This window comes from Gobius niger, assembly GCF_951799975.1.
Source record: "Gobius niger genome assembly, chromosome: 18".
Lineage (NCBI taxonomy): Eukaryota > Metazoa > Chordata > Actinopteri > Gobiiformes > Gobiidae > Gobius > Gobius niger.
In genome coordinates, this window is record NC_136869.1 from 1,353,176 (window position 1) to 1,381,043 (window position 27,868).

At 37.9% G+C, this 27,868-nt stretch overlaps 1 protein-coding gene across 2 annotated transcripts; it reads left to right on the forward strand.

The window, feature by feature from the left end:
• Positions 1-1,056: 1,056 nt before the first annotated feature.
• On the forward strand, positions 1,057-27,640 carry acot9.1 (acyl-CoA thioesterase 9, tandem duplicate 1). Of its 2 annotated transcripts, XM_079576531.1 has the most exons (16): positions 1,057-1,201; positions 4,310-4,392; positions 6,980-7,006; positions 9,787-9,832; positions 11,579-11,749; positions 11,877-11,914; positions 11,982-12,065; positions 13,311-13,414; positions 14,996-15,069; positions 15,136-15,203; positions 15,284-15,395; positions 18,398-18,488; positions 21,736-21,821; positions 23,261-23,348; positions 25,607-25,757; positions 27,503-27,640. In XM_079576531.1, the coding sequence occupies exons 1-16, from the start codon at positions 1,188-1,190 to the stop codon at positions 27,553-27,555; spliced, it is 1,290 nt and encodes a 429-aa protein (XP_079432657.1). In that variant the 5' UTR covers positions 1,057-1,187; the 3' UTR covers positions 27,556-27,640. The 2 variants fall into 2 exon arrangements, with proteins under 2 accessions (XP_079432657.1, XP_079432658.1); XM_079576532.1 differs by lacking the exon at positions 6,980-7,006.
• The last annotated feature ends 228 nt before the right edge of the window (positions 27,641-27,868 follow it).

The following is a 27,868-nucleotide window of genomic DNA, read 5'->3' on the forward strand; positions in this document are numbered from 1 at the left end:
TTTCTCACTTTTTTGTCACATTTCCATCATTGTTTTCGTTTCAGCTTTGTTGCTATTTCCACACCTTTTTTCCTGAAGTTTTTGGATTGGGGTAAAGCCAAACTGGAGAAAATGCACTCGGTCCAGAGTCCAGGGCCGTTTTTCAGTCCCAGTCCGCCCCTGTTGCAACCTCATTTTGAAATGTTTAGCCTCCGCTTTAGCCTCCGCCGCTTTAGCCTCCGCTGCTTTAGCCGTTAGTTCATAGCAAGTTAAACCTCTTCATCCCCACCTGAACCAAGCCCATTTTCTCATTTTACCCAAATCAAAAAACCTGAAAAAAGTCTCAAAATAGAGAGAAAAGAAAGCATGATGATAAAAAAAGTGACGAATAACTGACAAAAGAGCAACACAAAAGTGACAAAAATGTGTGAAGAAAACACAACACATTAGCCAAAAAGAGATACACAAAAAAGTGACAAAACAACAAAAGAGCAACAAAAAAGTGATGAAAAAGTGACGAAAATGTGACGAAAACACAAAAAAGGCCCAAAAAAAAGAATTTAAAAAAGTAAAAATAAAAACAAAATTTAAAAAGAGAAAAAGAAAGAAAAAAAAGAAAGAACATTTTTTTAAAAAGTGAAAAAAAAGTGAGCCTTAAAAAAAAAATCTTCCTATCTTCCTTTTCCCATTTGTTCCACGTTTTCCCCCTCAAATGTTTCCACTTTTCCCCCAATTTTTCACGTTTTTCCCTTTTCTTTTCTTTTTTTCTTTTTTTCTTTTTTTCTTTTTTATTTATTTTTCTTTTTTTCTTTTTTTTATTGTTTTATTTTTATTTATTTATTTATTTTTAATTATTTTTTTATTTTATTTTTATTGAACAGTTATTTTAATGTTATACACATTTATGCCACGGGTTAAACAAAAAAAATAACATAAGAAAGAAATAATAATAATAAAAAATAAATAAATAAAAAACAAAAAACACACCTTTCCTTACGTCGGCGTAGTGAGCAAAACGTGACCAAAAGTTGTCAGCGTGTCAAACACCAATCACAGCACAGGACCCCGTCACGTGGTCAGAGCGAAGCGTCAACACGGAAGTGCTGGTTTTCCGCTGGAGCAGCCGAAGCTTCAGCTGCTCGTCTCCCGCTGTGAGAGCTCCAGTCCTCCGCCCTCCGTCTCCAGCTCTGCCCGCCGCCCCCGCCACGATGTTCCCCCCCAGGTCAGTGCACCTCAGGCCGGGTATCACCTTTGGAAAGCCTCGGTTCAGGACGCGCTGTCTGTCGGGGCTAACTCCACTAGCTTAGCGTATCCGAGCACAGTTATTCATGTTTACCAGACTTTCTCTCATGTTTAAGTTTCAGCTTTAAGAACTTTGCTGTTTTTTTGTGTTTCTCTGAGTCTGAAGCGTCGGATTCTCTCTGAAAATCTGCACACTTGTCCAGCCACGCGGACTTTTGAAGGGTTTCCTCTTAGTTTTGGGCGTGGGCACTTTGAGTAAATAAAGGAGTGTCGGATTATTGTTGAAACGGAAAAAATGTGAGATCGTGAGATTGTAGATCGTTTCTGCGGGTTTAACCTCTTAACCCCCACCTGCACCGAGCACATGTTCTACAGTTTGCTATAGGGCTGTGCAATTAATCGAAATTCGATTACGATTTCGATTACAACAGTAAACGATTACAAAATTAGCATAATCGAAAAAAATCGAAGAAAAAGAAATCAAAAAATCAACAAAAAAATTCCAATTTTTTTTTCTTTTTTTTTCACTTTTTTTAATTTTTGTCACTTTTTTGCTGGATTTTAGTAATTTTTATGATGGATTTTTGTCACTTTTTTACTGGATTTTTGCTGGATTTTTGTCTTTTTTTACTGGATTTTTGTCTTTTTTTTACTGGATTTTTGTCTTTTTTTGCTGGATTTTTGTCTTTTTTTGATGGATTTTTGTCTTTTTTTTTAATGGATTTTTGTCATTTTTTTTAATGGATTTTTGTCACTTTTTTGATGGATTTTTGTCTTTTTTTGACGGATTTTTGTCTTTTTTTTTAATGGATTTTTGTCATTTTTTTGATGGATTTTTGTCTTTTTTTGATGGATATTTGTCTTTTTTTGATGGATATTTGTCTTTTTTTAATGGATTTTTGTCACTTTTTTGATGGATTTTTGTCTTTTTTTGATGGATATTTGTCTTTTTTTAATGGATTTTTGTCACTTTTTTGATGGATTTTTGTCTTTTTTTGATGGATATTTGTCTTTTTTTAATGGATTTTTGTCATTTTTTTGATGGATTTTTGTCTTTTTTTGATGGATATTTGTCTTTTTTTAATGGATTTTTGTCACTTTTTTGATGGATTTTTGTCTTTTTTTGATGGATATTTGTCTTTTTTTTTAATGGATTTTTGTCATTTTTTTTAATGGATTTTTGTCACTTTTTTGATGGATTTTTGTCTTTTTTTGACGGATTTTTGTCTTTTTTTTGATGTATTTTTGTCTTTTTTTTGATGGATTTTTGTCTTTTTTTTGATGGATTTATTTTTGTCTTTTTTTTGATGGATTTTTGTCACTTTTTGGCTGGATTTTTTTAAAAGCAACAAATAATCATTTGAATAATCGTGATTTCAATTATGACAAAAATAATCGTGATTATTATTTTTTCAATAATCGAGCAGCCCTAGTTTGCTATTGTTTTCACTGGGCCAGATTTGACCAAACAATAGTTGTCTTATACTGAAGCATTTTAAGGCTTTATAGGCGGTTCATACGGAGATATGTTCTTACCTGAGTTTAGACGAGTTGATCCGTACCTGTCTGGTGTCCGTGGAAGAGCTCGGTCGCTTCCAACTTCACCCCCGTTTGGAGCCATAGGAATACACTGGGAGCGGCCAAATGTTAGCAACATCTTTAGTCGTCTTGCGTGACTGAGGGCACACGCAAAGACCAGACAGGTACACATCAACTCGTCTAAACGGTGGCCTGTTCCTTTTGATAGAACAAATGATTTAAAGTTTGCCTCAATTAAGGAGAGGTCTCTGTTTCACACCTGCCCCCTGCTGAGTGTAATAATCAAAAGCGAGTTTTGAGTGATTGCACAGCCCTACATTGTCTCACTTTTTTTTCTTCGCTTTTTTTGGTGCGTTTTCATAACTTTTCTGTTGTTCTTTCGTGGCGTTTTGTCATATTTTTGTCACTATTTTGTTTCTATTTTGACACTTTGTTCAAGTAGCTTTTAGATTTGGGTGAAACCAAACTGGAGAGCGTGCTCGGTTCAAAACTATCTATAATCCAATCCAACTTTATTTAAAGTTAATGGTGATTGTAAAAAGTCTAAAGTTTATATAGTCTTATTACCCAAAGTGCTTTACATCAAGGAACAATGGATGGAAATGAGTAAAGGTCGACTCATGTGTTTTTTCTAAGGCCGATGCCGATATTCACGGCCGATATTTTTGACCGATTGTCTATAATCCCGTGTCTGATGCTCCTAAACTGTAAAATGTGTCAGTGTTGAACTGTGACAGCAGGGGGCGCTTCTTTGGGGCGTAGGGCTGATGTAGGTACTTAAGAGGGAGCTCTTTTGAAAGACAAATATCAGCAGATTCCAAAACAACAAAACGTTAAATCTCTATCACTTATGGTTCCGAAGAACCATGAGAAAAATTCTGCAAAATAAAAATATATGAACAAGTTCTTGCTCATGTCTCTGTTTCCTGTTTCCTCATGTCTCTGTTTCCTGTTTCCTCATGACTCTGTTTCCTCATGTCTCTGTTTCCTGTTTCCTCATGTCTCTGTTTCCTCATGTCTCTGTTTCCTCACGTCTCTGTTTCCTGTTTCCTCATGTCTCTGTTTCCTCATGTCTCTGTTTCCTGTTTCCTCATGTCTCTGTTTCCTGTTTCCTCATGTCTCTGTTTCCTCATGTCTCTGTTTCCTCATATCTCTGTTTCCTCATATCTCTGTTTCCTCATGTCTCTGTTTCCTCATGTCTCTGTTTCCTCATGTCTCTGTTTCCTGTTTCCTCATGTCTCTGTTTCCTGTTTCCTCATGTCTCTGTTTCCTCATATCTCTGTTTCCTGTTTCCTCATGTCTCTGTTTCCTGTTTCCTCATGTCTCTGTTTCCTCATGTCTCTGTTTCCTCATGTCTCTGTTTCCTCATATCTCTGTTTCCTCATGTCTCTGTTTCCTCATGTCTCTGTTTCCTCATGTCTCTGTTTCCTCATGTCTCTGTTTCCTCATATCTCTGTTTCCTCATGTCTCTGTTTCCTCATGTCTGTTTCCTGTTTCCTCACGTCTGCTTCCTGTTTCCTCACGTCTGCTTCCTGTTTCCTGTCTCCAGGTTGCGGTGTTGGCGAGTGGCAGCGGCGCTCACCTCGCGGACGTTTTGCTCCAGGTCCGGACGAGCTCCCGACATGAAAGAAGGTCACAGACGACGCTATGATTTTATGAGTTTTTACTTTGGAATCAACTCAACACGGGAGACAAAATATTAAACTTTAACCAAGTATTTATGTTTGTATTTAGCTCAAATTAAAGATGTTTCACAATCAAAGCATTATTCCAACACTATGCTGCTTTTAATTCAGTTAAAGGGTACAAAAAATGAAATCTATTTACAGAAACAGAAAGTGACATAGGGCCTCATTTCCTAGTTATCCAGAGGGTTTGGGATTTCTGGAGATACTTATATATATGTTTTAATTCATGCAGTTCTTGTATTTGAAGAGTTTAGTGGCGCTAGGCTAGTGCTAGGCTAGTGCATGTCTATGGTAACTAGTAGCCTGCGTTAAAAGCAAGTGCACCTGAGGTAAATCACACGCCAGACGACCATATAAACGTCTGTGTGACTGAATAATGTTTTAAATATAACCATTTTGCATTTAAAAGAACTTATGTTTGAGCAGCTTTAGCTTCCTGGTTGTAGCTACGCCGCGGCGGAGTGATCTGCTCGGTTACCGGATCTACAGTCGTTTGTTTACCTGCGGCCGCATCACTACACGTGGAATTCACAAAGGAGCTTCTGCAAATCAGATATGGCAACGTTTGGAGGACGAGGTTTCTAATGCAGGCTACTAGTTACCATAGACATGCACTAGCCTAGCACTAGCCTAGCACTAGCCTAGCACTAGCCTAGCACTAGCGGAGCACTAACTGAGCACTAGCCTAGTGTTAAGGGTCCGGTCTAGGGGCAGACCAGCACCAGAAAAACCATCTGAATAAATGGAAGAAATGATGAGACAAGAGGCAGTACGCTTTGTTCGATGCAGCCTCGCTTCATGTATATTTAATTAAATTATATTCACATACATTACATTTCTGTATTTACCAAAAATCATGTATACTTTTACTTTGTCTAATCATGTTTCACCTTTTATTTCAATAATCACGTGTAACCTTTATACTGTACAAGTACCTTGTTACTATCTTATCTGGTTTATCACTATGTTACTTTTAGCTTTAGCAATTTTCACCAGAAAATAGTGCTTTCACTTATATCTATTTACATATGTAGTTTTCTACTTTTTTTTAAAACTTATTTTGTTACTTGAGTACAACTAAAATAATGTTTATGTTTAAGTACAATCGCTTGGTCTGCTAATCAATGTTCATTTTTTTATACAAAATTACGGAACCAAAAATATATCCAAAAAAGCCAGTCTAGCATTTAAACATTAATTACACTTTTCAACAATGTCTCGGAGCTTATGTTCTTGTTACGGAGAGAGTTCAAGTTACGGATGGGCGCCGCCATTACACGACCTCATAGTAGCCTTACTACAACGGCCGCGATACCAAACAGCATACTGACGTAATCTAGCTTTACCAAACTACTTGAAAAATGGCTATAAACAACCACAATAGTAAACAATCTTGTATGTGATATTGTATGTGCTTTATACATTACTACCTGAAGAAATGATGAGACAAGAGGCAGTGAGCTTTGTTCGATGCAGCCTCGCTTCATGTATGAGGGAAGGCCGCAAACGTGTTGACAAGAAGGACCCCGCCTGGCGGTTCCGCTGCTTCCTCACTACATTGCCCCCTTGTGGCGCACCCCAATATTGCATTAACCTCAGAATCAAAGAAAGACATTAATACATTGAATTATAAAGTCCCGTGTTAACTGAAGTTCTAACTAACTAAAAATACTCTGATTATAAAATAACATAAAAAATGTGACTGCACATTTTGTGTGCGTCACACTAGCACTAGCTGAGCACTAGCCTAGCACTAGCTGAGCACAAGCTGAGCACAAGCCTAGCCGGGCACTAGCTGAGCACTAACTGAGCACTAGCCTAGCACAAGCCTAGCCTAGCACTAGCTGAGCACTAACTGAGCACTAGCCTAGCACAAGCCGAGCACAAGCTGAGCACTAGCCTAGCCGGGCACTAGCCTAGCACAAGCCTAGCCTAGCACTAGCTGAGCACTAACTGAGCACTAGCCTAGCACAAGCTGAGCACAAGCTGAGCACAAGCCTAGCCGGGCACTAGCCTAGCACTAGCTGAGCACTACCTGAGCACTAGCCTAGCACAAGCCTAGCCTAGCACTAGCTGAGCACTAACTGAGCACTAGCCTAGCACAAGCCTAGCCTAGCACTAGCCTAGCCGACCACTAGCCGAGCACAAGCCTAGCCTAGCACTAGCCGAGAAACTAGCCTAGCACAAGCCTAGCCTAGTACTAGCTTAGCACTAGCCTAGCACCACTATACTCTTCAAATATAAGAACTGCATGAATTAAAACATATATCTCCATAAACCCTCTGGATAACGAGGAAATGAGGCTCAAACTTCCTGAAATGTCCCTTTAACCTTTGGTCCTTTAGATCCACGTGTTGATGCTGTTGGTCCAGGGACGGCGTTAAAGGAAGTGTCTCGGTTGTTTCATTTAAAATAACTCGTATTTTATGGAGTAAATGAACATTATTGTTGTGCTTCCTGGTTCTAGTCGATAAACGTGTTAGGATTTGAAAAGCGCGGCGGTTCTCACGTGTGGCTGTTTGTCTCCACAGGAAACCCTCTGTTACATGTGTCCAATGGTAAACCAATCACCTTCTCTCTGCTCCCTCTGGTGTAATCCCGGCTAATTGTCATGTGACTGAACGCTCTCTTCAGCAGATGTTCCACCTCTGCAGCTTCTCTCTCCTCCACCTTTTCTACCACAACCTCACTACCCCTCGTTTGTTCATCTCCTCTCCCGACTCTGTCACCTCTTTATTGTTTTCCAAACCTCCCAGAGCTCTTGTTATCGGAGTCTCAAAGTATCTCGGGGTCATTGGCCTGAAAGTCTGGAATTTCAGTATGGATTTTTTTGGAGAAGCAGCGTCAAAGCATTAACTCGCTGAACTCGGTCCTTGGATCAGAGTGTCTTGAAAATGAAGTTGTTTAACCTCTTAACTCCCGCCTGAACCGAGAGGATCTTTTTCTTCACGTCATCTGATTTTTGTTCCATCATATTTTTGTTGGGTATTCAACTCATTTCTGTAACTTTATTTGTCATTTTTTGTCACATTTTTATCACATTTTTGTAATTTTTTTGTCACATTTTGTCAATTTTTTGTCATTTTTTTGTCCATTTTTTTTATCACATTTTTGTAATTTTTTTTTATCACATTTTTGTAATTTTTTGTCACATTTTTGTCATTTTTTTGTATTTTTTGTGTGACATTTTTGTAGTTTTTTCGTCAATTTTTTGTCACCTTCTTGTGACATTTTTTTTGACATTTTTGTGACATTTTTGCCACTTTTTCATCAATTTTTTGTCAATGTTTTCTCACTTTTTTGTCACATTTCCATCATTGTTTTCATCTCAGTTATGTTGCCATTTTCACACCTTTTTTCCAGAGGCTTTTGGATTGGGGTAAAGCCAAACTGGAGAAAATGTGCTCGGTTCAGGTGGGAGTTAACGGGTTAATGTGAAGCTAATTAATAGTTTGCGTTGACGACATTCTACAACGGGGTAGGCAAGTTTGTCTCATGGAAGGAGATTTTCATCTTTGCCAAAACACCAGGGGCCGTACCTCACCATTGTAGCCGAAAGTAAGAGTAGTTCAGCTTCCCGATGGCCCTGTGTACGAAACTGTTCCTCAGTCGACTGGAACTGACACGTAGAATCCGCAGTCTCCTCCCTGAAGGCATAACCTTGAAGAGACTGTGATGGTGCGAAGGGTCTCTGGCGATTTTGACGGCTTTGCGGGTGAGACGGGCTGAGAACATCTCCTTAATAGAGGGGAGAGGAGCTCCACAGATCTGCTGCTCTCACGATAAAATACTGACACTATATCTCACATTTTTAGGCTACTTAACCCCTTAACTCCCGCCTGAACCGAGCACATTTTCTCCAGTTTGGCTTTACCCCAATCCAAAAGCTTCTGGGAAAAAATCAGTGAAAATAGCAACAAAACTGAGACGAAAACAATGATGGAAATTGACAAAAAAGTGACGAAAGATTGATGAAAAGTGGCAAAAATGTCACAAGAAATTGACAAAAAATGGACAAAAAAATGACCCAAAAATGACAAAAATGTAACAAAAAAATGACAAAAATTTGCTACAAAATTTATGAAAAAATTATAACAATGTGATAAAAAAATGACAAAAATGTGACAAAAAATGTGACAAAAAATGACAAAAAAATGACAAAAAAATGACCCAAAAGTGACCAAAATGTAACAAAAAAATGACAAAAATGTGATAAAAATTGGACAAAAAAAGTTGAAAAAATTGACAAAAAAATGACAAAAAAGTTGCAAAAATGTGATAAAAATTTACAAAAAAAAGACAAAAATGTGACCAAAAAATGACAAAAATGTGACACAAAATGACTAAAAAATTGACAAAAAAAGGACAAAAAAAATGACAATTGACAAAAAATGTGATCAAAATTTACAAAAAAAGACAAAAATGTGACAAAAAAATGTAACAAAAAAAATGACAAAAATGTAACAAAAAAAATGACAAAAATGTGATAAAAGATTGACAAAAAATGACAAAAAAATGACAAAAAATTACAAAAAATTGATAAAAATTTGACAAAAAAAGTTGGAAAAAATGACAAAAAAGTTGCAAAAATGTGATAAAAGATTGACGAAAAAATGACAAAAAAGGAAAAAAAAATGACAATTGACAAAAAATGTGATAAAAATTGACAAAAAAAAAGACAAAAATGTGACCAAAAAATGACAAAAATGTGATAAAAATTTGACTAAAAAAATACAAAAAATTGACAAAAAATGACAAAAAAGTTGCAAAAATGAGTTGAAAACCCACAAAAAAATGATGGAAAAAAAAACCTGATGACGTGAGGAAAAAGATCCTCTCTGTTCAGGCGGGAGTTAAGAGGTTAAACAGGTATTTGCGCTCTTATTTGCATAATAATAATTCTCAAAATCATTGGGGGCCAGAGGTTCTGTGCTGGATGGCTGGATTTTGCCCCCGGGCCAGAACCCTGTTCTACAACGTCATGTGAACTTCTGGAACTAAACCCGGTCCAGAGCAGGTTTCCATGGAGGTCTACCCTGATGGAAAGTGATCTGGCTTTGTAGACCAGAGTTAACCCTGAGTTTACCACTAACCCTAGAGGGATAGTTCGTAGTTTACCCCTCTGAAATCTGAGCTATGTTTTTATTTAGACGATTTATCGGTTCTTTCTGGCAGTTTCATTAACGCACTCAGACAGGAAGCTCCAGTTTCTTTTCCCGTAACCTTGTGTCTTCCTCCAGTAAAGGCTGCTCTGCTGTTTCCTCTGCGTCTGCTGCTCCTCAGCTGTTTCTGCTCAGGCTCTGGAGACTGTGATCTGACTCCAGTCTTGTCGTTTCAGTGAGGAACAGGCTCAGGGAGATCGTCGGCGCTTCCACAAACTGGAGGTGAGTCCGGAACAGGAAGAATCAACCAACAGAGAGTCAGATGGGTCAAAAAAAATGGATTCATAAAAACAAAACCCGAAATGGATGTCGTGAAGACGCTCGTTTTATCGTCCTGTTCATTTAGGCAGAAACAGTCAGTGTTTAACAGTGTTTAAGCTCTTAACTCCCACCTGAACGGAGCCCATTTTCTCCAGTTTGGCTTTACCCTAATCTAAAAGCTTCTTGGGGAAACAAGCACCAAAACAGCCACAAAAAATAAGAAAACAAGGATGTAAACGCAACAAAAAAATGACAAAAATTCAACCAAAATGTGACAAAAATTCAACCAAAATGTGACAAAAATTCAACAAAAATGTGACAAAAATTCATCCAAAATGTGACAAAACTGTGACAAAAATTCAACAAAAATGTGACAAAAATTCAACAAAAATTCAACAAAAATGTGACAAAAATTCAACAAAAATGTGACAAAAATTCAACAAAAAAATGACAAAAATTCAACAAAAATATGAGAAAAATTCAACAAAAATGTGACAAAAAAAAAAAAAAAACTCAACAAAAACTCAGCAGAGATGCCCAAACTTCCCGATCCACACACACCTCCTCCAGCTGTTCTGGGGGGACCCCGAGGCGACTCACCACTAGGTGACCTCATTGCGCAACAAATAAAACAAACTGATTCCATTACAATAATTGTTATTTGCCGGTGCAGTGACCACCAGCAGGCGATGACAAAAATTCAACAAAAATTCAACAAAAATTCAACAAAAATTCAACAAAAATTCAACAAAAAAATGACAAAAATGTGACAAAAATGTGACAAAAATTCAACAAAAATGTGACAAAAATTCAACAAAAATGTGACAAAAATTCAACAAAAAAATGACAAAAATTCAACAAAAAAATGACAAAAATTCAACAAAAATTCAACAAAAAAATGACAAAAATTCAACAAAAATTCAACAAAAATGTGACAAAAATGTGACAAAAATTCAACAAAAATGTGACAAAAATTCAACACAAATGTGACAAAAATTTAAAAAAAAATTCAACAAAAATTCAACAAAAATTCAACAAAAACTCAACAAAAACTCAGCAGAGATGCCCAAACTTCCCGATCCACACACACCTCCTCCAGCTGTTCTGGGGGGACCCCGAGGCGACTCACCACTAGGTGACCTCATTGCGCAACAAATAAAACAAACTGATTCCATTACAATAATTGTTATTTGCCGGTGCAGTGACCACCAGCAGGCGATGACAAAAATTCAACAAAAATTCAACAAAAATTCAACAAAAAAATGACAAAAATGTGACAAAAATTCAACAAAAAAATGACAAAAATTCAACAAAAATGTGACAAAAATTCAACAAAAATGTGACAAAAATTCAACAAAAAAATGACAAAAATTCAACAAAAATTCAACAAAAATTCAACAAAAATTCAACAAAAATTCAACAAAAATTCAACAAAAATTCAACAAAAAAATGACAAAAATTCAACAAAAATTCAACAAAAATTCAACAAAAAATCAACAAAAATTCAACAAAAACTCAACAAAAACTCAGCAGAGATGCCCAAACTTCCCGATCCACACACACCTCCTCCAGCTGTTCTGGGGGGACCCCGAGGCGAACAATTTTTCAATTAAACCGCAGTACTAATGTTTCACCACTAGGTGACCTCATTGCGCAACAAATAAAACTAACTGATTCCATTACAATAATTTTCATCTGCCGGTGCAGTGACCACCAGCAGGCGATGGCGGAGCGGGCGTCTCTGTCCTCCATGTTGGTGAAGTCCCAGAGCGACCTGCCGTCCAAGTCCATGAAGGACAGTTTCCTGGAGGTTCATCTGCCCCTGGGCTCGGAGCCACTGCTGAGGGAGAAGTACCTCACCTTCCACAACACTGTCAGGTACGGCTACTCCTACTACAGTACTACGACTACTACAGTACTACGACTACAGTACTACGACTGCTGCGCCGGAGCCCACCCCTGCCCCTGACACTCCTTTCTTCCCCGTGCTTGTGCTCCTGGGCAGGTTCGGGAGGATCCTGGAGGACCTGGACAGTTTGGCGGGTGAGTTTCCTCCTTCGTCTCGGTGTTTTCAGGTTTCAGTCGTGACTCGTGATGTGTTTTGTGGCAGTGCTGATCTCGTACTCGCACACGTATAACCCGGCGCTGAAGAGGTCTCCGCTGTCCATCGTCACCGCGCTCGTCGACAAGATCGGTGAGTCTCGTTCTGTTCGAGTTCAGCCGTTTGTAACGAACGTGAAGGCGAGACGCGGCAGGGTTTGTGCTTAGACGGAAACATGAAGTAAACATCCTCCTGAGGCCCGAGAGTTTGTCTGGTGAGCATTTTATAATTGTTCTTGATACTTGGGATCAGTAGGACCTAATAAGTATAAGAACTAAAATGTGATGTTGTACAGGAAGTAGTTTTTCCTCCTGTGAGGACAGTGGGTCTATCAGAACCTTATGAAAAATCATTTGCTGTTAAGGGCCAGAAGGTCCTAATTAGTCAAAATTCAAAACTTCAGCTTAATATAATAAGTAGTTAAGGTTAAGAGGTTGAATTCTCCAGGTCCAAAGCTTCAGAATGATCTGCAGCCCATATTCACTCAGACTTAGTAAAAGTTGTGTTTTTCAGGTGATGAGAGACAAAACTGGTATCGGTTCAGTATCGGATATTTGTAGCCAATACCCAGTGTTGTATTTTTTCCAGTGTCGGCTCCAATATCGAATATCAGTATCGGATCGAGAAAAGAATAAAAATATACAAAAAATAAACTAAAATCTACATCTGAGACAGATGCTATCATAGAGGCGGGGCTAAATAGCGTTTATTTCTACGACAATTTACCACTTAGTATTTTAGTATAAGATTTACAACTGTACAACATGACTCTGCAAATGTGCCACAATAACTATTTACAACTGTAAACCATGTAAATAGTCCCAGGTTTAACCACATGGTGAATAGATAATGTTATATCGTCCCAGTGCTTCACATTCACTGATGTCCGAGCGGCTACAGTTACTAATATATGTGAAACTTTAATCCCCACATGACGATAGAGACAGTGTTGGACATAAATAAATGTCTTTTATTCATATCATTTGGATAGATTTTTTTCCTGGATCATTTTTCTTTCTGGTGTAGAAGGATTTTGCTGATATTCCCGCCATCGTCTTCTCACTGACACTGGTGTAATGTTATGACATCACCACAAGATGGCGTGGGCAGTGTCCCCAAACGGGTCAAAGATGGACAAATGTGACTATCACTGTGTCAAGAGATTGTGTATGAGGTCTCAGGGTCTCAGGAGGAGCTTGGTCTTTAACTAAACACAAATCTCCAAACTGACCAGTGTGGGAAGTGTGTGTTTCCTGCAGCCTCTCGCCTTCAGCCTCTGGAGCTGCTTGAAACCTCAAACACAGCAGAGGATTCTTTCATTTGTATGTTTTTTCTCAGACATGAGGCATCACGTGATCTACCCGGACTGCGACATTAAGTTCACGGGTCACGTGACGTGGGTCGGCCGGACGTCCATCGAAGCCAAGATGCACATGGCACAGGTTCGTCTCCATAAACACATCCAAGACGCTGCACGTGGAAACTACTGTAACTTCCTCATCAAAACTGACGGTTTAAAGAGTAATGCAGGTTCAAAGAATAATGTACCAAAAAACAGCATCATCATAGCTGGTGAACATTATGTGACAAAAATTCAACAAAAACTCAACAAAAACTTCAGCCAAAAAGTGACAAAAATTCAACAAAAATGTGACAAAAAATTAAAAAAAATTGACAAAAAATTAAAAAGAATTGACAAACAAATGAAAAAAAATGACAAAAATTTGACAAAAATGTGATAAAAAATTGACAAAAAATGACAAAAAAATGACAAAAAAGTTGCAAAAATGTGATAAAAGAATGACAAAAAAATGACAAAAAAGTTGCAAAAATGTGATAAAAAAATGACAAAAAAATGACAAAAAAGTTGCAAAAATGTGATAAAAGAATGACAAAAAAATGACAAAAAAAGACAAACAATTGACAAAAAATGTGATAAAAATGTACAAAAAAATGACAAAATGTGACAAAAATGTGACAAGAAAATTACAAAAAATGGACAAAAAAAAGACAAAAAAGTTGCAAAAATGAGTTGAATACCCAACAAAAAAATGATGGAAAAAAAACCTGATGACGTGAGGAAAAAGATCCTCTCGGTTCAGGCGGGAGTGAAGAGATTAAACAGGTATTTGCTCTTATTTGCATAATAATAATTCTCAAAATCATTGGGGGCCAGAGGTTCTGTGCTGGATGGCCGGATTTTGCCCCCGGGCCTGACATTTCCTACCCCTGTTCTACAACGTCATGTGAACTTCTGGAACTAAGCCCGGTCCAGAGCAGGTTTCCATGGAGGTCCACCCTGATGGAAAGTGATCTGGCTTTGTAGACCAGAGTTAACACTGAGTTTACCACTAACCCTAGAGGCAAAAATGTTACAAGAAATTGACAAAAATTTGACAAAAAATGACAAAAAATTGATTAAAAAATTGACAAAAAAAATTACAAAAAGTTGATTTAAAAATGACAAAAAATGACAAAAATCTGATTAAAAAATGACAAAAAAATGTGACAAAAAATGACAAAAAAATGACAAAAATCTAACAAAAATATGATTAAAAAATGACAAAAAAATGACAAAAAAATGACAAAAATGTGACAAAAAATGTGACAAAAAATGACAAAAATCTAACAAAAAAATGACAAAAATATGATTAAAAAATGACAAAAAATGACAAAAATATGATAAAAAAAAATGACAAAAATCGGACAAAAAAATGACAAAAAAATGTGACAAAAAATTGATAAAAAAAAAATGTGAGAAAAAATGACAAAGTTACAAAAATGAGTTGAAAATATAACGTGAGGAAAAAGATCCTCTCGGTTCAGGCGGGAGTTAAGAGGTTAAAGCATACGTATAATGAAAAAAGCAAACGTATAACGACAGAAAACATTACATTTCCCTCTGGCCTTTATAACCGTCTCTCACATGAGCTCACATCCCTCTCAGATGTTGATGCTCCTGGACCTGTCTGTTTCCTTTGATCCTGACCCGTATCCGTTTCCTCTTTCCGCTCGTGCCGCAGTACAGAGACGGCGCCTACGCCCCGGTTCTAGACGCCACGTTTGTGATGGTCGCCCGAGACCCGGAGAACAAGAGGTGAACCTGAACAGAATGGACTGACGCGGATCAGTGCAGATGTTAAAGTTTGTTTCCTGATCCCAGAGCAGCGATCGTGAATCCGCTGAAGCCTGAAGGCCCCGAGGACGAGAAGCTGTTCCAGGAAGGAGAAGGTGCAACACAAGGACAACACCAAACCCTGAATATAAACTGAGTCTCTTCTCAATAATGCAGTTTTCCTGTTGTTTTCCAGCGAATAAGTCTCGGCGTGTGGAGCTGAGCACGGCGTCTCTGCTCAAAGTGGCTCCGACGGCCGAGGAGAGGAAGATCGTCCACAGCCTCTTCCTCAACACGCTGGACAACAAGTGAGTGACGTTAAAGCCCAGAGAGAGCAGCAGCCTGGAGGTTTGGAAAGGTTCAAACACCAAATGTCACAGTTAGAACCATGAATCTGCATTAGAAGTAGGGCTGGGTACCATTCGCTTTTTTTTTTCCGATACCACTACTTTAACGATACCTGCTAAAGGTGAAGCTAAAGGTGAAGCTAAAGGTGAAGCTAAAGGTGAAGCTAAAGGTGAAGCTAAAGGTAAAGCTAAAGGTAAAGCTAAAGCTAAAGGTGAAGCTAAAGGTAAAGGTGAAGCTAAAGGTAAAGGTAAAGGTAAAGCTAAAGGTAAAGGTAAAGGTGAAGCTAAAGGTAAAGGTGAAGCTAAAGGTAAAGGTGAAGCTAAAGGTAAAGCTAAAGGTAAAGGTAAAGCTAAAGGTAAAGCTAAAGGTAAAGGTAAAGGTGAAGCTAAAGGTAAAGCTAAAGGTAAAGGTAAATCTAAAGGTAAAGGTAAAGCTAAAGGTAAAGGTAAATCTAAAGGTAAAGGTAAAGGTGAAGCTAAAGGTAAAGGTGAAGCTAAAGGTAAAGGTGAAGCTAAAGGTAAAGCTAAAGGTAAAGGTGAAGCTAAAGGTAAAGGTGAAGCTAAAGGTGAAGCTAAAGGTAAAGGTGAAGCTAAAGGTGAAGCTAAAGGTAAAGGTGAAGCTAAAGGTAAAGGTAAAGCTAAAGGTGAAGGTGAAGCTAAAGGTAAAGCTAAAGGTAAAGGTAAAGGTGAAGGTAAAGGTGAAGCTAAAGGTAAAGCTAAAGGTAAAGGTGAAGCTAAAGGTAAAGGTGAAGCTAAAGGTGAAGCTAAAGCTAAAGGTAAAGGTAAAGGTAAAGGTGAAGCTAAAGGTAAAGGTAAAGGTAAAGGTGAAGCTAAAGGTGAAGCTAAAGCTAAAGGTGAAGCTAAAGGTAAAGGTGAAGCTAAAGGTAAAGGTAAAGCTAAAGGTAAAGGTAAAGGTGAAGGTAAAGGTGAAGCTAAAGGTAAAGCTAAAGGTAAAGGTGAAGCTAAAGGTAAAGGTGAAGCTAAAGGTAAAGCTAAAGGTAAAGGTAAAGGTGAAGCTAAAGGTAAAGGTGAAGCTAAAGCTAAAGGTGAAGCTAAAGGTAAAGCTAAAGGTAAAGGTGAAGCTAAAGGTAAAGCTAAAGGTAAAGGTAAAGGTAAAGGTGAAGCTAAAGGTGAAGCTAAAGCTAAAGGTGAAGCTAAGGGTAAAGGTAAAGCTAAAGGTGAAGCTAAGGGTAAAGGTAAAGCTAAAGGTAAAGCTAAAGGTAAAGCTAAAGGTAAAGGTAAAGGTAAAGGTAAAGCTAACGACTTGGCTGGAGCGCCTCCTGCTGGCAGCTGTAGGAACAAGGCCTCTGACAGACTGCAGAGGTGTTTATTCACACTGACAGAGAAGCGGCTGCAGCCTCTGTGTTTCCCTGTGGTGAAGCCGTTCTGCTTCAGGAGGAGCTGATCTAAAGAAGCCAAAATTTGACAAAGCAGAAATCTTCGTCCTCTCTCCTGGTTTTACTGATTTGTTCAAACGCGAGTCTTCTGCAAAAAGAGAAATGAAAGTCTCTAATCCTCCTCAAACCAGCCAGAGTCTCTTTAATGTTTAATGAAACCTGCACGAGTAACATGTGGGAAATTTGACTTGAAAAGGCTTTAGGTATTTGAGTTTTCAGCCTCTTCCATCACGTCTGTGCTGAGAGAGGAGCGACAGAGACAGATCGATACAGGAGGAGTCTTTCTGCATATGCTGCAACATACTGAGGATTATTACACTGACTCCAAGCAGGACGTGTTTTGTTTATGTTGGAAGTAGATACAGTTACTGATCTTAAAGCTATTTAGGCCAGTCACCAGTCAGGGCGCAAGTAAGCAGCAAAAAGAATCTGGAATCACTTCAACCCCTTAACTCCCACCTGAACCGAGCACATTTTCTCCAGTTTGGCTTTACCCCAGTCCAAAAGCTTCTGGAAAAAAGGTGAGAAAATAGCAACAAAACTGGGATGAAAACAATGATGGAAATGTGACAAAAAAGTGACGAAAAATTGATGAAAAATTGGCAAAAATGTCACAAAAATATCATAAGAAATTGACAAAAAAAATTACGAAAAAATGACAAATGTAACAAAAAATGACACAAATTTGATAAAAAATTAAACAAATGTGACAAAAAATTAGACAAAAATGACAAAAAAGTGTCGAAAAATTGATGAAAAAGTGGCAAAAATGTCACAAAAATGTCACAAGAAATTGACAAAAAATGACCAAAAAAATGACAAAAATGTGACAAAAAATTGGGAAAAAAAATGAAAAAAAATGTGACAAAAAATGACAAAAAAAATGACAAAAAATGTGACAAAAACGTGATTAAAAAATGAACGAACAAATTACAAAAATGTGACAAAAGATGACACAAAAATGACAAAAAAGTGACGAAAAATTGATGAAAAAGTGGCAAAAATGTCACAAAAATGTCATAAGAAATTGACAAAAAAATTACGAAAAAATGACAAATGTAACAAAAAATTACACAAATTTGATAAAAAAAATTGATGAAAAAATTCAACAAATGTGACAAAAAATGACCAAAATGTGATAAAAATGTGACAAAAAAATTACAAAAAAAAGTGACGAAAAATTGATGAAAAAATTGACAAAAAATTGACAAAAAATGTGATAAAAAATGGACGAAAAAATTACAGAAATGTGACAAAAGATGACACAAAAATGACAAAAAAGTTGCAAAAATGAGTTGAATACCCAACAAAAAAATGATGGAAAACGATCCTCTCGGTTCAGGCGGGAGTTAAGAGTTTAATTAAGCGGTTTACATGGATTATTAAATAAGAACTATAACATAATAATGTGTAGCTGAAGAGCCACAGCCGTACAAGAAGAAACAGATCAATTAAACAGGAGGATCATTAGAACTGTGACTGTTGGAACCAGGAATCACTGCCCAGTATCTGATTAAACTAAAATGTTGTAAAGTTTGTCTTAACTCTGGCCTGTGTGTGTTTGAGGACGGTGAGCTTCCGCAGCAGAGTGCTCCCTCCCAACTCCGTGTGGATGCAGGACGCCAAACTGAAGGGGCTGGAGATCTGCCACCCACAGGTCAGAGCGCGCTACTGCAGGTCCACTCAGGAACGTCCTGTTCACCGCAGATAAAGAATGACGGAATGTTTGCAAATCTGTGGTATTTGTGCATTTAAGGCGAGACACGGCAGGTGAAAGTATTGATTGATTATTTGTATCTATTTTCCTCCCTTTACATCTTAGTTTTCATGTCAGATATAAAAATGATGATGTTTATTTTCTGATGTTTTGTCTGCGAGGTGGAGGTAACCAGGAAGTAGAAAGGCCGTCTTTCCCGCGGGTTTTCATTCATAAATATTGACAGATTTGACATCCACGTGTCCTGCTAAGGGGCCCCGTGATGACGCTTTCACCCAAATATGGTGTTTTTCCTCCTACGAGACGCTGGAGCGGAAAAGTGGAAGAACGGGCCGAGCATGAGCACTCGCTACAAAACTTCAGGGCTGGTTTTCTCTGAATGAGAGAAGCCGCACTCGGGCAGAGCCTGAGCCCTTATAGAAGCTCCCACAGACTCCAAACTTTACAGGCTGAGACACAACAAGATTTAGAAGGTTTTTTCAGAGGGATTTTTTAATATCTAATTCCAAACCTGATTTATTCAACTTTGAAACAAAAAAAAAAACAGGCGGAATTTGAGTTTTTACAGATTTTTTCACTGATGATTAGTTTATTGAACTAAACAAAATATCCAAAATCCCTCTGACAAAATCTTAGTTACTAATATGTCAATAAAATAAAACCATAACATTTAATCTGGCTCAACTCATTATTTTGATTTCCCAAAATATAGGCAATTTTGGCCGTTTTAATGCTCAAAATGCCTTATTTTTTTGTGAAAACATAAAATGACAGAAAAAGTGCAATACTTTTTTTTCTCATATTTATATCTGTGATGTTCAGCAAAAGTTTCAAATTGAAATCTCTACATTTACTTTTTTTCCCTATTCACCTGCAGTGTCTCCTCAATGACATCACGCATAGTTCCGGCGGCCATTTTGAACACCGCAGTAGAATTACGCAGTACTACAACAGGTAACAATATCTCTACTCAGGATGAAAATGAAAGACGACTGAGGCAGTGGTATTTTAGTGTTTCAGCTGCTCATAGCGTTAGCATGCTACCGGTTAGCAACTGTCATCAATCAACAGTGGCTCACATGTATGAACGCTGAGGAAATACTGCAGTAACAGCCCGGACCTCTGACCTCTGTCACATGTTGTATCCAGATGTTTGTGGTTCAGGGCTTTGTCTTGGAGAGGTCAGAGCTGAGCTGTTGAAGCTAAATGCTAACCGGTAGCATGCTAACATCTAGTTTCTTCACACAGAAAAATTCTTCTGTCGATCAGTCGTCTTTCATTTTCATCCTGAGCAGAGATGTTGGTACATGTTGTAGTTCTGCATAACAGGGTCAATGTCCTCGACTAAAATATTTAGTCTTAATTTTAGTCAAAGTGATATTTTTGACGACTAAAATTGGACTAAAACTAAATTAAAAGTTTCTCATGAGACTAAAACTGACTAAAATGTCCAGATATTTTATGTGACAAAAAAATGACAAAAATGTGCCAGAAAATGACAAAAATGTGATAAAAAATAGACGAAAAAATGACAAAAAATGACAAAAAAATGAAAAAATGTTGACAATAAATGTGACAAAAATGTGATAAAAATGGACGAAAAAATTACAAAAATGTAACAAAAATGACAAAAAAATGACAAAAAATGGATGAAAAAGTGGCAAAAATGTAACAAAAATGTCATAAGAAATTGACAAAAATTGACAAAAAAATAACAAAAAATGACACAAATTTGATGAAAAATTGATGAAAAACTGCACTGCACAACTAAATTAAATGTTTCTCATGAGACTAAAACTATGACTAAAATGTCCAGATATTTTATGTGACAAAAAAATGACAAAAATGTGACAAAAAATTGACAATCAATGTGACAAAAATGTGATAAAAAATGGACGAAAAAATGACAAAAATGTAACAGAAAATGTGACAAAAAATGACAAAAAAATGAAAAAATGTTGACAATAAATGTGACAAAAATGTAACAAAAGATGACACAAAAATGACGAAAAATTGATGAAAAAGTGGCAAAAATGTCACAAAATGTCATAAGAAATTGACAAAAATGTGCCACAAAAAAATAACAAAAAATGACCAAAATGTAACAAAAAATGACACAAATTTGATGAAAAATTGATGAAAAACTGCACAACAAAATTAAAAGTTGTTCATGAGACTAAAACTGTGACTAAAATGTCCAGATATTTTATGTGACAAAAAATGTGACAAAAAATGTGACAAAAAAATGAAAAAATGTTGACAAAAAATGTGACAAAAAATGTGACAAAAAATGTGACAAAAAAATGAAAAAATGTTGACAAAAAATGTGACAAAAAATGTGACAAAAAATGTGACAAAAAATGTGACAAAAAATGTGACAAAAAAATGAAAAAATGTGACAAAAAATGTGACAAAAAATGTGACAATAAATGTGACAAAAATGTGATAAAAAATTGACGAAAAAATTACAAAAATGTAACAAAAGATGACACAAAAATGACGAAAAATTGATGAAAAAGTGGCAAAAATGTCACAAAAATGTCATAAGAAATTGACAAAAATTTACGAAAAAATGACAAAAATGTGCCACAAAAAAAGAACAAAAAATGACCAAAATGTAACAAAAAATGACACAAATTTGATAAAAAATTGATGAAAAACTGCACAACAAAATTAAAAGTTTCTCATGAGACTAAAACTGTGACTAAAATGTCCAGATATTTTAGTCGACTAAAATCAGACTAAATAAAAATGAAAAGGAGAGACTAAAATCAACCAAACTTGTATTGAGCGTCTGAAAGAGCCTCAGATCATGTAAATTCTCTGTTAAAGGATCAGCTCTGAGCTTTGTTCATGTGGAGCAGCTCCATGAAGCAGAGGAACAACATTAAATATAATTAGAATGAATATTATCAATATAACTCGACTAAATTAATCTAAAAATTGACATGCAATTTTAGTCGACTAAAACTAGACTGAAATTGCCAAAAAAAATTGACTAAATCTTGACTAAAAAAGACTAAAACTAAAATGAAATATGTTGTCAAAATGAACACTGCTGCATAATTCTACTTCGGTATTCAAAATGGCCGCCACACAGGTCACGTGACTGAGAGGCCATGTTGCCATGCGGTGGTTTATCAGTGGTTTATCAGTGGTTTATCAGTGGTTTGTGTCTCTGTTTCAGGAGAGGAACATCTTTAACCGTATTTTCGGAGGTTTCCTGATGAGAAAGGCCTACGAGCTGGGCTGGGCCAACGCCTGCTCCTTCGGGTGAGCTCAGTCCGACGCCAACATGGGGATCATTTATTTATCCGACTTTACGGACTATGAGCTGCTACTTTTATTCCTAAATTCAAGAATCCAGATTTAAAGGAAAAGGCCACCGTTTTTCCATACTGAGATATGTTCTTACCTGAGCTGTGACGAGTTCTTTAGGACCTGTCTGATCTTCAGTCACGTGAACACAGCGCAGACGGCGTTAGCATTTAGCCTCTCCCTCTCTCCTCTATAGCTCCAAAACAGGTCAAGATAGAATTGGAGTTTTGTGACAGTGATTTTCTTTACAGTCATTTATATATTGCACGTTCAAAAACAGGTCTTATTTGTGAGATTTTGTGGACTTAAAAAGGTCTTGTTCCCTTAACTCCCGCCTGAACCGAGCACATTCTCTCCAGTTTTTGGCTTTACCCCAATGCAAAAGCTTCTGGAAAAAAGGTGGGAAAAAGCGACAGAACTGAGACGAAAACAATGATGGAAATGTGACAAAAAAGTGAGAAAACATTGACAGAAAAATGTATGAAAAAGAGGCAAAAATGTCACAAAAAATGACAAAAGAAAGTGACAAAAAATGTGACAAAAAATGACAAAAATGTGATAAAAAAAATGACAAAAATTACAAAAAATTACAAAAATGTGATAAAAAAAAAGACAAAAATATGACATAAAATGACCAAAACAATGACAAAAAAATGACAAAAAAATTTCACAAAAAATTATAAAAAAAATGTGACAAAAATTGACAAAAATGTGATTAAAAAAATGACAAAAATGTGACAAAAATGTGACAAAAATGTCACAAAAAATGACAAAAAGTCACAAAAAATGACAAAAAAATATGACAAAAAATGACAAAAATGTGATTAAAAAAATGACGAAAAAATGACAAAAATGTGACAAAAAATGACAAAAATGTGACAAAAAATGTCACTAAAATGTCACAAAAAATGACAAAAATGTGACAAAAAATGACAGAAAAGTTACAAAAATGAGTTGAACACCCAACAAAACAATGATGGAGAAACAAAATCTGACGTGAATAAAAAGATCCTCTCGGTTCAGGCGGGAGTTAAGAGGTTGAAAAGTCTTAAATTTGACTTGTCCAACTCTGTTTATATGTGACAGGTTCAGGTGGGGGTTAAGAGGTTATAATATAATATAATGGAATGTATGAACACACAGTTACAGTCACTGAAAAGTTACAAATGAAAGCGTGAAGTGAAATCAGCTCAGATCTTTTTGCAGTTTGTTCCAGGTAGAAGGAGTCGAGTAAAACGAGCTCTTCTCTGTGACTGAGCTGCAGATGTGGGAGGAGCCTGATCCAAACGTGACCTTTAAAGATACACGTTTAGCCTCTGTCACGGCTCAGGCAGAAGAACATGGAGCCTGAAGAACGTTTTCCTCTGTGTTAAACCCTGCTGTTTGTCCCTCAGAGGCTGCCGTCCGACTCTGGTGGCGGTCGACGACATTTTGTTCCAGAAGCCGGTGGACATCGGCTCTTTGCTGCTGCTCTCCTCTCAGGTCCAAGAAACAGATCATGCTTTTGACATTTGTGTCTAGTTCAGTCCTTAACTCATCGACTGCCGGCCATTTTCAAATCCGAGAGCTCCCACTGCCAGAGGCTTTGCAGGACTTTGACCCACAGAAAATTCAGGTCTAGGTCTATGTCAACACGAAACCCACCAAAAGAAAGTTTGTTTGTACCTCCTTCCATTCTTTAGTAATCGTCTGTAGAAAATTGGTGAAATCACCCACAATGTTGTTCTCCAAAAAGCTGAGAAAACGAAAGAGCAAAGCTGCCACCTAGTGACTCAATAAAAGAACTACACGCATGCGGCCCGGGGGCCAAATGCGGCCCGCGAGATGATTTCTTATTTATATTATACGGTAAATTGCATTGAACACGTTAGAACTATATTTCCCATGAGGCACCGCTCGGCAGCACCAATGCTGCTCTTCACTCCAAAGACTAGCATAGCGGACGTGAGAATGACAACATCAGACACAGGAGGGAGAGGCGGCGCTTCTGCAGACGACTTATCAACTTTATTCAACAAAGACACTAAAGACTAAAAGCAGCGACTGAGAGGAAGGAGCTTCTGAAACAGGTGGAGACTCAGAACACGAGGAGAAACTTCAGTTGTTACATTAACATGAGCTGGAAAAGTTACAGCAGCTGAAAGACAAAAAGCAGCTTTACATCTTTACCTTTAGGACTTTGCAAAGTGAACACTTTGTGTTAGTGTTTAAAAGCGTCACAACAGTAAAGTGAGGAGCCTTTTCTCTCAGAGCTACATCATCATGTCCATGAATTTAATCTGTATTAAGGACACATGTGTGTAGGGCTGAAACAACTAATCGATTAATCGACAACTAATCGATTATTGAAATAGTTGTCAACTATTTTAGTAATCGTAAAGTAAAGTATTTTCTAGTAAACAGACTTAAAAAGAGCAAAATTACATAAACATTTTTTATTTTTGATGGAAACCAACTTTGTTTTTAAAGTTAGGGACTTTAGTGTTTTGTACATTGAAAATGTCATAATTATTAACTAATATTGTCTGTGTCTCATCCAGTCATAAAGCAGAACTGGCACTAAGAGCCTCCAAAAACACTCACTTACACAACAAACTTTAAGTTTACTCCATCAACACTCCTCAAGTGATGCCACTTTAGCCTTATGTGATTAAAAAAATGAAAAAATACCATTTTCATACACCATTCACAGCCAAGCGATTAATCGTAAAAATAATCGGTAGATTAATCGATAGTTGCGGCCCGATGTGCGACCTGATCCATAGTTACATTAAAAATAGAGAATATGGAAATGTATAAAAAAAATACTGCAAATGATTACAGCATCATTAACATTAAAAAATATGAGCCCCATCAGTTCTTTAACTGTAAGAAAAAGGCCTGAGGTCAGTGACTCCACATCGGTGTGTCCTGAGATCAGCCCAGTCTGTATAAAGGCATTTACACATTATATTTATTTGAGGGTAATTGTAAATAAACACAGAACAAAACAAGTTTGTTGCTGATTTTCAGCTCCAGTCCTTGGCTGGGCCTTTTACACTACATTAAAATGACATCTGTACATTTTGCATTTCTTTCTAAACCGGCACAGACTGGACCTGACTCCAGACTCACTGATGCCTGAACCAACATGAGATTAATTACAAAAACACAAACTGTCTGAGGCTTAAACATGCTTAAAAAGAAGCTTAAACATGTGCAGATCGGTGATGCACCGTTTGTTTTAAGATATATTATAGCAAACAATAAAAAGTTGCTAAATCATCATTGGCTTAGTAAAAAAGGCTGAATCTGTTGCGGCGCCGACCGACACTGGGTTTGCATTTTTGGCCCCGGCTCCACATGAGATTGAGACCCTGCACTGCAGCATCAGGCAGCACAAGAAGACGTGAACACCAGACGTGCTCAAGGCTTCGCTGCAGATGTTCCCGTTGGAAAAACCACAATGACATCTACAGACGTCATTGGCAGTCAATGAGTTAACGTCTTAGGTTTACTGTGGGAGGAAGAACAGACCGAGCTCTCCCTTTATGATGCTCTATGATGCTTTATCGACTTGGGATTTCGTCTGAAGAAGGCTGAGATCACGGCCATTTGTATGTAAAGCGCTTTGAGAGCCTAATGTAGGTGGAAAAGCGCTTTGAGAGCCTAATGTAGGTGGAAAAGCGCTTTATAAGCCGAGACCGTTTACCGTTTTGTCTGCGCTTCATGTCAGTGCTAACCTGACGTCTCTCCCGCAGGTGTGTTACTCTGAGGGGAAGCACATCCAGGTCAGAGTTCACAGCGAGGTCTTTGACCCTTTGACCCGGACGCACAACACGACCAACGTCTTCCACTTCACCTTCGCCTCCGACCGCGACGTCCCCAACGTGGTCCCGGAGACGTACGGAGGTGAGGCCCGGGGCAGTAAAAACATACTTTATATACAGTGGGGCAAAGAAGTATTTAGTCAGCCAACAATTGTGCAAGTTCTCCCACTTAGAATAATGACAGAGGTCTGTAATGTTCATCATAGGTGCACTTCAACTGTGAGAGACAGAATGTGAAAAAAAATCACATTGTAGGATTTTTAAAGAATTTATTTGTAAATGATGGTGGAAAATAAGTATTTGGTCAATAACAAAAATTCAACTCAATACTTTGTAATATCACCTTTGTGTGAGAGAGACTATGAAAAACTTTATTTTCTTTATGGCTTGATTTTCAATCCTTCAAAATGACGGACGGCTTTTGAAATTTTCCGTCAAAGTAGAAAAATATTCCGTAAATGACGGAGAATTTTCGGTTAATGTCACCTCTGGTAGCTACGTTAAATCAATGGGCTTCAATGGCCACCAAACATGTAACCATTTCAGCGGTGCTCACGGAAGTGACAAAAAAACACGCTCAAAACAGCGATAGTTCTCTAGATTAGCGAACAAGCTGATAGTTTAAATCAATGCCTACAATTCGCCCGGCGTCTAAACGAAGCGGAACCAGACGGGGCTCTGGCTGGGAACGGCAGCAACTATAGTCACTAGGGATGGATTCGCCGATTTGCGCACGAGAGATGCGAGTGCGTCGGCAGAGAAGCCACAGATCGATGCAGTTCAGAGCAGAAACATAAGATGCATCGGATTTTACGCTCATATCGGTTTAATCTAGATACGTTACGGATGTAAAGCCCCTCGGGCCACTGCGCACCTCATCTGCGCGCCTCATCTGCGCGCCTCATCTGCGTGCCTGCACATGAGGAGCGCGTGTGTCTTACCTGTAAACTCCAGGCTGAGCGGCAGAAGTTCAGAAACACATCCGCGGTGTGGAGTCAGGTTTGGCCTCTGCCTGTGTTGAATGTGGGACGTCCCGTGTGCAAAACGCGATGAAAAGTTGCAGGAACAAACGCTGATAAATATTCCAAACATCGCCCTGATCAGCATCTTTGTTTGCCCAAGTCATTATGTCACTTAGAGGCGTAAAGAGTCAGAAAGAGTCCAGAAGCGGGAGCCCCGCCCACTAATTAGCATAACCATGTGAGCTTTTCTGTGTGCGTTATTAATGTGGAAATAATTCACACAATCGCCTTTTTAATTTAACAAAACAGATCAGAGATTAATAATAATTGTCCCCCCCAAAAAATTGTTGAAAAAACTAAAGAACAAACATTCTTAAGGTGGATAAACCCATAGAATATATAGGAAACAAAACAACAAACAGTTTAAATATGCAGTCTACATAAAACAATATGTAGTTAACTTTAAAGTTGTCTAATATCAATTAATGGCCTCAATAATAGTGAATATGTGTCAAATCTTAATTTATTTGAGCTGGTTCTGTTGAATCATTGCATCAAGCAAAGCGCGGATCACGAAACATCGAGGTGCATCGTGATAATCGGCCTAAACGGAATCGTATCGGGCTGGTGGTGGTTACAGATGTGTGGATCCAGATGCATCGTGGTCTCGGTGATGATTCGAATCGCATCGCAGCTCTGGTATCACCAAGTGCGTCTTAAATGAATCGGATCGTGGCAGGTGTATCGAGATGCGAATCGGATCGGACAGTGGCCTAAGATTCCCATCCCTAATAGTCGCGCTTCACAAATGAACTGTTCAGTGAAATGTTAAACCGTTAAACTCCTCCCTTGTCTGTGTTTCCAGAGTCGATGCTGTATCTGGACGGAAAGAGACACTTCAACCAAACCGTGCTCTGAAGGTCGTCGCCAAAGCAGCGGGAACTTCTGTTACGCCAAAGCTCCGCCCACGTTTACGCCGCCTCCGTGTCCCGTACGAAACGCCAACGTTCACCACGCCCTACAAACTGACACATACAGATCATCGCATGACGTCCTCCCCGCTGTGTCTCAAAGCCGCTGACCCTGTAGTTTACAATTCACAGAATATTTAAACCAAGTTAAAGATGAAATGCACCTTCATGGAGTTCACTGTGAGACGTGAGCTGGAGATTAATCCAGGAAGTGTCTGATATCTCATCCCTGACAGGCTTATTGAGCTTTAAAGGAACAG

Excerpts from the sequence above, each read along its gene's own strand:
- acot9.1 (XM_079576531.1), top strand. Across the intron at positions 4,393-6,979 it reads AGCTCCCGACATGAAAGAAG|GAAACCCTCTGTTACATGTG; the intron begins GTCACAGACGAC and ends TTGTCTCCACAG. Across the intron at positions 9,833-11,578 it reads GGCGCTTCCACAAACTGGAG|TGACCACCAGCAGGCGATGG; the intron begins GTGAGTCCGGAA and ends CTGCCGGTGCAG.